Below are 14,682 nucleotides of genomic sequence, written 5' to 3' on the forward strand. Positions count from 1 at the left end.
GTCAGCATATCCTGAAATAGTCCTTTCTCTAGGTCACTGGTTATAAGCACTGCTACAAATGAAGCTGAGTGTGGTGGCAAGAGTCATATCCACAGTCTGTAGCTCTTAAAACTTTGAAACTAAAGCATCTGTTCTGAGTTGAGCAAACTTTGTCTCAGCTGTGCCTTGCCTTGAGAAGTAAAAGACATTGGGGTGGGAGAGGATGATTTTCTCATTAAGAAAAAATATTGATTAAAATAAAGTTAGGATTTTATTTCTAACTTAAAGAGTCCAGTGTAACCTGATGACAATAGGACATTTTAAGAGTTAAAAGAAAATGCCTGTTTTTTTAATATAGATTAGAAATTTTAAATGGCAAAAAGCCAAATAAAATACAGTAAACAATTAACACTGTACAACTGTTCTTTCCTTTAAATTGCTAAGGACATGGTTTTGAAGTCTGTTTGGTGGGTGCTGGTGATGGCATGTGTCTGTTGCACCCTGATTAATAATGCACAGTCCTTGGATGGGAAGATGTTCAGTGTGTTTTTAAAGCACTCTTTTACTAAACCGTTCGTTGAATATACAGTACCAGGCCAAGTTCCAGGTGACTCCTGTGCAACTCTATTGACTTGTGTTATGAGGCTGAACAAGTTGCAAACCAGAACAGAAGTTGAGACTGTGTGTTTGATATAGTATGTGTAAATTATACATATTTTTAATATCCAAAGAGCCTTGTACATAAAGAGTCTGCAAAACAGAAGTTTAAAATAATAGGAGCACAGATAAAAGCATCCAATGTTTTTTCTGGGGTGCCCTTTAATTTGAAATAATTTTGGCTTTCAGAGGGACGAAGTCAAAAGGACAAGAGAGGCTCCCGGGGTCGAGGCAGGCGAACATCTGAAGAAGATACTCCAAAGAAGAAAAAACTAAAAGGAAGGTAAGAGACAAACAATCACAGCTTTTCTGGCTTTATGGAAAAGCTTTGTAAATTTATAAAATACTAAGCCAAACCTTCCTGGTCCTTTTGATGACACTTCCAGCTGAACAGTTTGTATTCCCAGACCATTCTTCTACTCAGACTGCATTTTAAATATGTCCTCTCTTCATGCTTTCCTCTGGCACCAGTGTCAAGATATCTTTGCATTATTAAGTTCTCATACACTGAGCAAGGCGTTAATATGGCTGGAACAGTATCTGTATCTGAGGTGGCAAGAATGCAGTCTCTGTTGCTTTCTGCAAATGTAAAGAAAAGTAGCTTAGCATTTTTGTGTGTGGCCATTTGTACTAGTTTACACTGAGCTGGCTTGCAGATAATGGTGACCTGCTCATTCTGAGGTATATTGTGATGTTGCATCACTCTCCCAGAAATCCTGGGGCATTCTTGGAATCATTTCCTGGTATTCTACATCATAGGGTAGGTATCCTAAATAATCGTGAGTCACCTAATCCAGTCCCTTGAAGCAAGCAGGAAAGAATCTCAGATCTACTTTTCATATGCTGTAATTAACAGGACACTGTCAATTTGAATATTTTGAAAGTGATGACAAAAATAATTCCAGTTTCTTATAAGGCATCCTTAAACAGCACTGCATAATATCATAAAAATATTATTTTAAAAAATTATAAGGCTTATATTGCTCCTGTTAATGTCTATAATGGTGTTTTCAGCAAGGAAGAAACTGATTATATGCAAAGTGCTGCCAAATGCACAAATAAATGAACTGGAAAAATAGAGGAATATTACATTCCTTCAGTTGTAGCAATCTTGGCTGTTACTTGAAACCAGAGTTCAAAATTTTCTGATAGAAATATGATTTTTAAGCTACTACTGAAAAGGATCGATTCTTGTCACATTCCTGTTGTTTCTAGTTGGTCATCAATGCAGTTTTGCTATACTTATCATTGCTATCTAAATAGTACTCCCTTTATTTGTATGTATTGTATGCTGCAAATTATTCTTCCAGTTCTTTACATTAAACCTCATATAATTTTGTTTTGACCAATGCTCAAAATTATCCAGATTATTTATATTTTTAATGAATATATTTTCTAAACCTTCATAATTGATTTTAAGCTTAAGATATATTTAAAGCTAAATTTTCAAGTGAAACTAGTTATCTATGAAATATACAGTTTTAAATGAGCAAAAGTAATTTCTCTCACTTAACATTCAATAGTATTGTTTCCTCCACAGTTCTGAGTTTGCTGATACCATCCTGTCTGTTCACCCCTCGGATGTCCTAGACATGCCAGTGGATCCCAATGAACCCACATATTGCTTGTGCCACCAGGTGTCCTATGGAGAAATGATTGGCTGTGACAATCCCGATGTAAGTACCTAAGATGAGTTATACCTTGCAAAGAACATAAAATGCAATAAGAAGAGGTTCTTTAAATACATTAGGAGCAAGGGAAAGAAAAAAGAAAGTGTAGGTCCTTTACTTAGCAGGGAAAGGGAACTAATAACTGAGGACATCTAGAAAGCTGAGCTGCTTAATGTCTATTTTGCTTTATTCTTCACTAAAAAGGTTAATGATGACCAGATACTCAACACAATTAATATTGACAACCAACAGGAAGGCATGCAGGGCAAAATAGGGATAGAACAGGTTAAAGACTATTTAGATAAGTTAGATGTATTCAGGTCACCAAAGCCTAATGAAATTCATCCTAGGGGACTTAAGGAACTAGCTGAAGCAATCTCAGAGCCGTTACCAATTATGTTTGAGAACTCCTGGAGGATGGGAAAGGTCCAAAAAGACTGGAGAAGGGCCAACATAGTACCTATTTTTAAAAAGAGGAACGAGGACCCAGAGAATTATAGACCAGTTAGCCTAACTGCAGTATCTGAAAAGGTACTGGAGCAAATTATTAAACAATCAATTTGTAATCACCTGGTGTATAATAGGCTCATAAGAAATAGCATGGATTTGTCAAGAACAAATCATGCCAAACCAACGTAATTTCTTTCTTTGATAGAATTGCTGACATAGTGGATGAGGGGAGCAGTAGATGTGTTATATCTTAATTTTAGTGAGGCTTTGGTACAGTTCCAAACGTCATTCTCATAAGCAAACTAAGGATATGTGGTCTAGATTAAATTACTATAAGGTGGGTGCACAACTGGTTGAAAGATCATATTCAAAGAGTAGTTATCAGTGGTTTGCTGTCAAATGGGAGGGTGAATCTAATGGGGTCCAGCAGGTGTCCATCCTGGTCTGGTTCTCTTCAATATTTTCATTAATGAATTGGGTAATGGAGTGGAGGGTATGCTTATAATATTTGCAGATGACACCAAGTTTGGAGGGGAGGTGGCTTTGTAATAATTTTGGAAGACAGGTTTAAAATTCAAAATGACTTTGACAAATTGGAGAATTGGTTTGAATTCAATAAGATGAAATTCAATAAAGACAAGTGCAAAATACTTCACTTCAGAAGGAAAAATAAAATGCACAACTACAAAATGGGGAATAACTGGCTAGGTGGTAGTACTGCTGAAAAAAATCGGGGTTATAGTCAATCGCAAATTGAATATGAGTCAACAGTGTGATGATGCAGTTGTGAAAAAGGCTAATATTCTGGGCTGTATTAACAGTAGTGTTGTATGTAAGACATGAGAGGTAACTGTCATACTCTTCTTGGCACTAGTGAGATCGCAGATGTAGTACTGTGTCCAGCTGTGGGCCCCACAGCTTCAGAAAGAAGAGGACAAACTGGAGAGAGTCCAGAGGAGAGCAACAAAAATGATAAGAGGTTTAGAAAACCTGGACTATGAGGAATAGGCTTCCAAGGGAGGTCATGGAGTCCCCATCATTGGAAGCTTTTAAAAACAAGTTAGACAAACACCTGTCAAGGATGGTTTAGGTTTATTTGGTCCTGCCATGGTGCAGGGGATTGGATTTTAATTTTTTAAGGTCCCTTTCAGCCATGGCTTGTATTTTTTGAAGGTACACTCTGGATATCTGTTCTTACAGTGCCCTGCATAACTTCACAGCACAAATACATCTGATGAGATAACCTGCAATAGTAGGCCATCCTTTCCTAGTTTTATAAGTGTTTCTCTTCTTTCTGTTTTCCTGAACTGCAGTGTCCAATTGAGTGGTTTCACTTCGCTTGTGTGGACCTCACCACAAAACCAAAAGGAAAATGGTAAGTAGGAGGCACAGGTTCTGTTTGTTGAGTCTCTTCTTGACTGCTTCTCTCCAATCATGAAAAAAATTAAATTTTGACATCTTAACTAATCTTGGTGCATGAGTTTTGCTCTCACTAATATAGAAACCATCGAATCATAGAACTGAAAGGGACCTCGAGAGGACTAGATGCAGGCTTGTAACATACGTTGTAAGAGAATTGTATTTGTCTGGATGTACGTGATACATTAGGAAACATCTATTCTTATCTCTAAAGTCTGCTTCTATTGGAGTCTGACAAAACTCCGATAGGTTTTAATAGGCTTAGGCCATATCTATGCTACCGGCTAAATCGGCATCGCTGCAGGTTGCAGCAGTGTCAATTTTGTGAGTCTGGTGAAGACGCACTAAGTCAATGGGAGAGCACTGTCCCATCGACATCTGTGCTCAACCTCCCCCCGAGGTGGAAGACTGGGAGAATGTCTGCCATGGACATACCGTGGTGTAACAGCCGCTGTGAGTCAACCTAAGTTATGTGGACTTTGGTCACGTGATTTACGTAATTGAACTAGTGTAACTTAGATCGACTTACAGCATTAGTGTAGACCAGCCATTAGAATAAGGCCTTAACAAGATATTTCAGGTTGCAAGCATTTACAAGATAACAGCCTAATCAGAACAGTTAACATGTGTTTGCGCAGCTGTATGTACATCACATTCCTGCAGTGCTATTGTTAAAATTGGGAGAGTATGTTTGTGCTTTTCCCCTGTCTTCGGAAGCTTGTAACTTTTATGAGATTTTTTTCCTTCAGGCTGTTTTTTTCCATGTGTGGTCTCACCTCAAAAAGAAGGGGTAATTTATTTGGTTCATCTATTTTTTTAAGAACATATAAGTTACAGCAAGGAGGTATCTTTCACACTTAAAAAAAATTCAGTTTTTTTCTGTTCAGATAACTAAAACCAGATTTGTTTTAAAATGGGGCTGAGGATTCCCCTTCTGCCACTTTCACCCTCCAAACACCACAGCTCCTTTGCTAGTTGTTCAAATTTCCTGGACTCATCTCAATGAAATGTCTTTCCCCCATATTTGTGCTCTGTAATATTACAGCATCAACAAAAGAAATTGACATCCATATAGTGGATTTTATTTCCTTCTCCAAAACAGTGAAGAGTTCCCAGGCAAAATATTTATCTGTTGAACCTTAATACTATTCTTCTCTGTCCCTAGGTTCTGTCCCCGTTGTGTTCAGGAAAGGAAGAAAAAGAAGTAAGGAAGGGGAATGTACACTGAATACAGAAGGAGTTTAATATATTACTTTCTTACATGTTGCAATATTATCTTTTAGTTTTTGACCTACCTTCTTCCTTGTTTTGATTTGATATTTAATTGTCCAACAGTCAGTTGTAATTCTTATTTAAAAAGATGACGATGACTTGGTGAGGGAGGGTAGGATTTTTGAGAAAGTTACCACAGAGATTTTATTTAAGTTATTTTCACACAGCACTGACAGCTGTTACTATGAAATACTTGGAGCAGCCCGCAGCTGGAATTTTTGCTAATACATTGGAATCTGTGAAACTGCCTAAGGCATTTCAGGGGAATGAGAAAGCTACATTTTCAGCATGGTGGATTGCCACTACCTAAATAGTGCAGGCATGAAGCTATACATAATGTATATGAAGGATCTCTATATAACTGCAACCTGCATGAAGTACATTCATACATTTAGGAGTGAAGTCCATTTTTTGTGTATGTGTACAGTCCTGTAGCACTGAAAGCAACATGCAGGCCAGTATCTTATTTCCCCAAAGCGAAGTATTGTATGTAATTTTGGTGAAGCATGCTCAGTGTATCTGAAGTTACACATCTCTTTTTATTGAGAATTATTTCTGTTCAATTTTGCATTGCTGCCTTTGGACTTGATCCAGCTCCCACATCCAGGCCCCTCTTTTGAATTCCTTTCTCCTCTCAAACATTTGTCCATTCTGGAGGAAAATCGTTTTTAAGTAGCAAGAGATCTGCCCTGGATTGTGTCATACTGACAGTGGTTGCAAGAGCGAGTGCAGACCTTCCTGCCAACGTCACATTTCTCTGGAAATGCTTTAAGTTCTTTACAGTGAAGACAAAACCTAGTGTGGTGTTATGAAGATAGTGGGGTCAGATTTACTCATGAAATAAAATTAAGGCCTGTTTACATTACTTATCTCTATGTTGCACTTTGGTAAATAATCAGGAAAACAAGTTTTAGGAGGAGAATAATATTGTAATAAGATACAGATTCTTGTGATGGTGCATCAAACCTGAGATGAAGTCATTGACTTTAACCCTATTGCATTTTTTCTGATTTTAATCAGCATCCATCATGAACCACTGCTAATAAAACAGAAGTCCACACAGCAGGAATGTTTTAAAAGGGACATCTTGCTTGTTTGGTGAGAGATCTGCATGCTTTTGATTTGAGTTGCCTTTCAGGTTGACAGACAAAAAGTGAATTTTGCTATCATTAGAGTCTCATACCCTACAGTGGAAGGAAGACAGAAGTCTAAGAGGAAGAAAAGAAAATATTCCATATAAGTCATAGAATATTAGGGTTGGAAGGGACCTCAAGAGATCATCTACTCCAACCCCCTGCTCAAAGCAGGACCAATCCCAAAATGACCCCTTCAAGGATTGAACTCACAACCCTGGGTTTAGCAGGCTAATGCTCAAACCACTGAGCTATCATTCACCCTCCTATAAGTCCCTTATTCTCTTCCCCTCCTCCCTGATGCCTCCCTCAATACTGAGCTATGCTTGGTGTAGGAACTGAGAAGAGAGGTAAAGATGGGTTTGTTACTTTTGTACTTCCCATATTCTGGGATTCCACTACCTATAGCCACCAGTGGCTGTAATGGTGTAGCCCACTGTATAGACCATTGGCGTGTCAGAAAGGGGTTGCAGTATAACAGAATCAGGCCCACAGCGTTACAACAAAACAGAACAATTAATTCAAAAGACAAGCTTATATAGCACAATTCTAGTTGAAAACACAAAAAAGATAGTCTTTCTGTTACAGGAGGACCATTGAATGGTGCCCTTTGTGTGCATTTTGTGATGCAAGAATGTAAAACACAGCTCTTGCTAAGTCTCCTTTCTTGCAGTTATGCTATTTGCATTTGGCTTTGTAGGAGGTAGCAATTAAACAAAAATGTCATAGAAAACCCCTCTTGGTATTAGTGTAGTTATCTGTGAATGTATTTTGATTGTCACATCAGCTGTGGAAAAAAGTGTCTCCGGAGTTCTGTAGTTTAAACTGTGATGTACATATCCCTGTTATCACATCACTCCATATGGTATATATGAAGTTTTCATGTTCACAGGACTATGGCTTTTGCCATTTTAAAACAAACACAGCAAAAATATGTGCACAGAACTTAGCAACAGATTGTTGGAGGGAAGTGGCGAGAAAGCACAATTGCACAAAGCTGGATCTGGGAATGTAGTCAGCCCTTTTTTGTGTCTCATCTCAGAGTGTAAGAAGTGGCTCTGCCTCTGTCTGCAGAGTAAACCTTTTCGCAAATCAGCATGTAGTAAAGTAGCCAGTGAAAAACCCATACCTCATTATCCTTTTACACTGGATTACAAGTAGGAGTGTCACTGTTTTTGAAGATTGTAATACTGATGAACACTCAGGCTCCATTTCCCCATCCCTCCAATGATACAATATTGTAGGCAACACTTATTTTTAAAAAAATACTTCGTAAAATAACAACCATAAATCGTAATTGTTTGGTTAAACTGATTCTCAAAAGCCAACACATCTCTTTGGAGGTATTGCTGCATAACCAAGAAGTTACAGATCTATCAATGCAAAGCTGATTACCATAAACTTAGAGATAGTTGCTTAGGGCAGCAAATTATTTAGTGATTTTTGTCTGGGGAGCTGTAGCCTGGAAGAATGGATGCTTTCAATTTTAAGCAGGGAAGCTAAAGACCTAGAGTTAGCACTATGTTCTCAGTCCTAAGAATGAAAGGTATCTGTGGGGACCACAAACACTAGATAAGATGACATGTAGTTTGGCATGCAACCTCTGAAATGTATCAGATCATCTGAGTTGGAACAGAGTTTGAGCAATAAAGAGTGTGTTCCATATGGAACAGCTAACAAACAGAGGTTCTAATAGTAAAGTTATCACAGACTTAATAGTATCTGTTTGCCCATTCATTTCTGGGTTTAGGGGGTTTTTGCTCCTCTTTAGACAGGAAGATCAGTAGCCTTGATCTTGGTCATTAAAGAATTTTGAAGTCCTGTATTTTGAATGTGCAATGTTAAATATACATTACCTTTGTGGAGAGGGATGGACAGAACTGTGAGAGATTTAAAAGGAATGTTCCACTAAAGTTTATCAAGAAAAGCTTTTTCAGACACCTGTATATTTTGTGGTGGTCAGCTTTATCACAATTCATCCAAATTGAAGATGATGTAACTTTAACCAGAATGTTATGTTTTATTCTCAAAGGAATTAGATACGTTCCCTTTGTAAATGGAAGAGAATATTATAAATCTTTTTATTAAAAAATGTAAAAATGTATAGCAGTATTTTTTGATTATGTTATAGATAATGGATATATTGTTATAAATAAAGTATTTTTGGGAATAAAAGTCTGAAGTCACATTGTTTCAGGGTTCCCGGCTAGAGCTTCAAATCCGTGCTCAAAGGGAACCTACACAGATACATAAATAATGGCATGGATGTACCTATATCTCAAACTCACATCTTGGTCCCAAGACTAATGATTATTATTAGCTCTGTTAACTTTGAATTTAGCAAAGGGTTTTATGGCAGGAGTGGGACCCATTTCATACACTCAAAACCTGGATGGCAAGTTCTCTAAATCTTATCCATTCTCTGCATGGTGGTGATGGAGTGAGGATTATACTGCTACTCACTAGCTCCAACTGTTGTAGGCAGTATGCTGCCAGTCCCAGTTAAGCAATATCTCTGTGGCTGCAGCACTTGTCCCTAGAGGCTAATAGTGTAGGGTTGCCACTGGTCCAGGTTTTCCCAAGATTGATCCAATTTTTGATGTGGCTGTCCTGGGGAATCGTGTAAGGGTTCTCCATATATACTGCCAGCTGTCCAATATTATGGGCTCAGGATCATCCCGGATGTCCTGAAGTTTTTTTTTGTATCTCAGAGGTGGCAACCCAAAGTGATTCTGCCAGTGTTCAAACTTAAAATATAAATGCCTTGTGCAACAACATTTGGCTCTCCCCATGCTCACATCTCTTGCCAGCTATTTTATGGCACCTGTTTGAGAATAGGGACTGCAGCTTCTGTGAGTAAGGCCTTTTACCCAAGTAGTTACCTACTTCTTTCTGTCTCCTTTGTCAAGTCACAGTACTTTGTGGGCACAATAGTTATAAACTACTCCAAATCAGTTTTCAAAGTGCAAGGTAAGTATAATATGATACCAAGTCAAAACAGTGGCATTTTGTACGTGTCAACAACTAAAAGTGCAAAGCAGAGGAGAATCAGGCCCAACACCATCCATTATGCCTGTAATGACTGTGGTTTTTTTGGGTAGGGGGGGGCAAGGGTTGTTACTGGCTGGATGTTACTTTTTCAGACAGAGATCAGATCAAATTCTGAAGCCTGCAATCAGGCAGAATCTTTGGTATGATTTTTTGGCTGGGCTTGATTCAGTGTAAACCAGTGTATTTGTGGGGAAACTCTGAGTGACTGGGTCACAGAGGCAGGGAGCCAGGGAGTTGGGAAGAAGTCTAGCATTTATTTGGGGGTTGAAAGGGAAGCAGCAATGGGATATGAGAAAGGGAACTGACCTTTACAAACACAGTGTTTGTAATATTAAAGCCTAATAGAAGAAAAATGCACATTCAAAAAAGTAGTAGTATTTAAGTCAGTGGTCCCCAACCTTTTCGTCTGGCGGGTGCCAGATGAAGGACCGTGGCAGCAATCAAGCATTCGGCAGCATTTAGGCGATGACGCCTCTCGATGACATCACATGTCGACGGCAAGCAGCGTAATCGAGAGGCGTCGCCGCCGAAATGCCACCAAATTTCGGCGGCATTTCGGCGGATGCTCGACTGCTGGCCAGGATTTAGATGCCCCCACTGGCGCCATGGCGCCCGTGGGCACCGCGTCGGGGACTCCTGATTTAAGTCCTGAGAGTGTCGTAGAAACCAGAAAGAGACTCAATCCCTACTCCATGGAGCTTACACTATTAATAGCTAAACAGAACAAATGCATAATAAATCAAAATGTTGATGAATGTACTACAGTTCAAAACTCTGAAAGCACAATGGTTCTCCCACAGCTGAAGAAAAGAGTTCTCATAGGGGGTCAAGAAGACTTCAGCACATTGATGACTTCATGTTGGGGAACACAAGGGTGCAAACACACTGTATAATTTTCATAACTATACATGCAAATCAGATTTCACGTGTATAGTGTCAATGAGGATGTTAGTAAAGGGAAATACAATGTTTTGAAATTGATCCTTTAAGCATCAATAGTGCAATCCCTTGCATGGTTGTGGTTTGGACTTTTTGGGTAGTGTTTTAGTTTTTTCAGTTTATAGTGACTTGTGCACACACCAATTGTCCTAAATTATTATAGGCAGGGTTGTTGGCACCACCTATTACGTAGGTTGCCTGACACTTCTCAAAGACAGACCCTGTTTTCAGTTATTTATGACTTTCCCAAATTAATCCATTTGGCCTGGAATTTGCCACACCGGGGTGTCTGCCTCTGACTAAATGAGTTTTTTGAAAATTTTAGCCAAAGCAGCCGTTTCCAAGAATGAGGCTATGGAATAATGTTCTGCCTGTGTTCAAAAATGCTGTTGACCTTTTGAGCAGGGATTTGAAATTAGGCAGAGACATGGTCTTTGTGTCAGGTAAGTGCCCCCCTGTGCCCCTCCAACTCTCTGCCCCTAACCCTGAGCCCCCTCCCACACAGCCAAACTGCTGCTGCTGGTCCCCAGCACCAGCAGAAGTCACGGAAAGTCACAGAATCCATAACAGATTTGCAGCTTTACTTATAATCACTTAAAATTTACCTTTTATAGTTAATAAACTTTGTTTATTCCTAAACCCAGTTTGTGTAATTCATGGGGAGGAGTGTGGGGAGGGCAAAAACTGGCATATCTCCCTCCACCAGAGCCGTAACAAGGAAATTTTGCGCCCGAAGCAAGGGCCGGCTCCAGGTTCTTAGGCGGCTGGTCCCTGAGTCCCTGTTGGAGGGAAGGACCTGCCACCGAATTGCCGCCGCCGCTTCATTCATTCTTCAGTAGCAATTCGACGACAGGTCCCTGAGTCCCTCTCGGAGAGAAGGACCCGCTGCCGAATTGCTGCTGAAGAATGAATTAAGCGGCAGCGGCAATTCAGAGGCAGGTCCTTCCCTCTGAGAGGGATTCAGGGACCTGCCGCCGAATGGCCAAAGAAGTGGCAGCGGTAGAGCTGCCACCGAAGCACCACTGATCACAGTAGAGCTATGCTCCTCCGCTTTGTGCGCCCGAGGCAAGTGCCTCTCTCGCCTCGCCCTTATTACGGCACTGCCCTCCACATTCAGGGAAGGGGCAATTTTTATGAGGGTATGTTGTACAGATCTCGCTACACAGGGCGAGACATTGCTGACACACACACAGCTTTGTACACAGCAGACGCTGCAGCAGTGACTCAAGACAGGCTTCGTGCTGTCACATGGAGGCTGCATCTTGCCAGAGCTCACAGCCCTCCTTTAATCCCTAGTTACTCTTGGCTCACCACGAGCATTTTGACAGGAAGTACCAAGCAGTAATAACAACAACACTACCTGTGTGTGTGAGAGCGAGCCAGGGTGTGTGAGGGAGACATGTTAATTACAGCCCTGCCGAATTCTTGGGGAAGGCACACACCCAGTTGGATTTTTGGGCATTGTTGATTAGGTGGCCATCTTGGTCTGGATAAGAACAACGTGACCTCCACTTTGTGACAGTTTCTTGTTCCCCTATTCTGGGCAAAAGGTGGGAAAGTGAAAAGAGCGGGAATCAGTTGTTGCTAAATAACCGGTTTCTATATAAACAAACAAAGAGAGGGGCCAGGAGCTCTTGAGCACCGGAATCCTTGGGGCTCAGGTGTCAAAAAGCTCTCTCTCTGTGATGTGGTATAGCTTCCACATTGGCTACTGCAGGCCAAAAACCATTCACTGAATGAAGTTGTCATCTTGGGGTTAATTAGTTATTTTCTTTTGGGAAGCAGACGTGCACTCTTGAACTACATCTGGTTAGTTAGATCTGACACTCACCCATAGACAACACAAAGAGGGATAGGGTGGGTCTGAGATATGGTTACTTACCTGTCTTCGACACCTGTGATCCACTGTTGGTGTCCATCGCTGATCTCACCAGTCTGGATTCTGCAGCCTCGCCACCGGCAGTACCTGAAGGAGTAGAAAAACATCTTTGCTTTATTGAATGTGTGCGTGCGCATGTGTATGCTTATATTCCAAATCTCCAGTGTCCTTAATCCATTCCTCTCCCCTTCCTTCCTTCTCCTTTAGTAAATAAAGTGTTGTTGTGAGTTCATATCAATCTGGTGGTTTCTTTTATTCTAGCTCTGATAGATGGGCTTAAGGGGGGACCCCGTGGGAGGTATACTGTAAGGCTGAGAGAGAGAGAGAGAGAGAGATCAGTGGTTTGAGCATCGGCCTGCTAAACCCAAGGTTGTGAGCTCAATCCTTGAGGGGCCCATTTGGGGATTTAGTTGGGGACTGGTCCTGCTTTGAGCAGGGGGCTGGACTAGATGACCACCTGAGGTCCCTTCCAACCCTGATATTCTATGACAATCTGTATTGGGGGACTGACTTGTGAGAGCCAGTCTGTGTGTGTGTGTTAGGGAAGTGTGAGAGACAGTGAGTGCACCGTTACTTTAAGTCTCCCCTCATCCCCCCACTCACATGGAAGTTTCCCTCGTCCTGTCCTGGCCCCGGCCAGAGACTGAGCAGTGCAGGCAGGCAGGGTCCAAGGAGGAACTCCACTACGGGCAGCAGTGGGCCGGGGCTGAACCGCTCTGGGCTCCCCAAGCAGGGGCAGCTCTAGGTATTTTGCTGCCCCAAGCACAGCACACAGGCTGCCTTCGGCGGCTTGCCTGCAGGAGGTCCCCGGTCCTGCGGATTCGGCGGCAGCCTGCGGGAAGTCCGCCGAAGCCACGGAACCAGCGGACCCTCCACAGGCATGCCACCGAAGACAACCTGCCTGCCACCCTTGCGGTCACCGGCAGAGTGCCCCCCGTGGCTTGCCGCTCCAGGCACACGCTTGGCGTGCTGGTACCTGGAGCCGCCCCTGTCCCCGAGGCTGGGTCAGCAGAGCCGGAGGCTGAGTCCTCACCCAGTCAGCTGAGGAGGGAGGGGGCAGGGTTAGGGTCAGGAAGAAGCCCCCCAGTGTCCCCAGAGAAGAGAGGAGTCCAGCCGCGACCAGCCTAGGCCACGCCCCAAATTTTTGGGTGCCCTACACAGCAGTGTATGCCTAAGGACGGTCCTGTGTGCACGTGAGTGCTGGGTGAATCATAGATTAGGGTTGGAAGAGATCTCAGGAGGCCATCTAGTCCAATCCCCTGCTCAAAGCAGGATCAACACCAACTAAACCATCCTAGCCAGGGCTTTAACAAGCTGGGCCTTAAAAAACCTCTAAAGCATGGAGATTGCACTACCACCCTAGGTAACTCTTTCCAGTGCTTCACCACCCTCCTAGTGAAATAGTTTTTCCTAATATCCAACCTAGACCTACCCCACTGCAACTTGAGACCATTGCTCCTTGTTCTGCCATCTGCCACCACTGAGAACAGCCTAGCTCCATCCTCTTTGGAACCCCCCTTCAGGTAGTTGAAGGCTGCTATCAAATCCCCGCTCACTCCTCTCTTCTGCAGACTAAATAAGACCAGTTCCTTCAGCCTCTCCTCATAAGTCATGTGCCCCACCTTATAGTCCATTCACCCAATCCATACGTTTTTAACTTGCTAGCAAGAATACTGTGGGAGACTATCAAAAGCTTTGCTAAAGTCAAGATATATCACATCCACTGCTTTCCTCCATTTCAGAGCCACTTATCTTATCATAGAAGGCAATCAGGTTGGTCAGGCATGACTTGCCCTTGGTGAATCCATGTTGACTATTCCTGGTCACCTTCCTCTCCTCCAAGTGCTTCAAAATGGATTTCTTGAGGACCTGCTCCATGATTTTTCCAGGGACTGACATGAGGCTGACCAATCTGTAGTTCCCCGGGTTCTCCTTCTTCCCTTTTTTAAAGATGGGCACTATATTTGCCTTTTTCCAATCGTCCAGGACCTCCTGATTGCCACGAGTTTAAAGGCCAATGGCTCTGCAATCACATCAATCAATTCCCTCAGCACCCTTGGATACATTAGATCTGGACCCATGGACTTGTGCATGCCCAGCTTTTCTAAATAGTCCCTAACCTGTTTTTTCACCACTCAGGGCTGCTCGCCTCCTCTCCATACTGTGTTGCCCAGGACAGCAGTGTGGGAGTTGACCTTGTCTGTGAAGACTGAGGCAAAAAAAGCATTGAGTA

The 14,682-nt window shown here is 42.0% G+C and overlaps 1 protein-coding gene across 10 annotated transcripts in view; it reads left to right on the plus strand.

Moving 5' to 3' along the window:
* ING5 (inhibitor of growth family member 5) overlaps window positions 1–14,682 on the plus strand; it is a 245,932-nt gene that overhangs the window by 217,815 nt on the left and 13,435 nt on the right. For 8 of the 10 annotated variants that reach the window (XM_050965639.1, XM_050965641.1, XM_050965642.1 and 5 more), the window contains exons 5-9: window positions 826–919; window positions 2,177–2,312; window positions 4,070–4,131; window positions 5,341–5,379; window positions 6,468–8,755. The exons of 1 other annotated variant lie outside the window; for it this stretch is intronic. In XM_050965639.1, coding sequence (XP_050821596.1) covers window positions 826–919; window positions 2,177–2,312; window positions 4,070–4,131; window positions 5,341–5,379; window positions 6,468–6,549 — 413 coding nt within the window. In that variant the 3' untranslated portion in view covers window positions 6,550–8,755. Of the gene's footprint in view, window positions 1–825; window positions 920–2,176; window positions 2,313–4,069; window positions 4,132–5,340; window positions 5,380–6,467; window positions 8,756–14,682 lie in introns of those variants that run through there. One more of the 10 variants, XM_050965637.1, reaches the window with a different exon arrangement.

The sequence above is a fragment of the Gopherus flavomarginatus genome, chromosome 8 (assembly GCF_025201925.1).
Source record: "Gopherus flavomarginatus isolate rGopFla2 chromosome 8, rGopFla2.mat.asm, whole genome shotgun sequence".
In the NCBI taxonomy this organism is placed as follows: domain Eukaryota; kingdom Metazoa; phylum Chordata; order Testudines; family Testudinidae; genus Gopherus; species Gopherus flavomarginatus.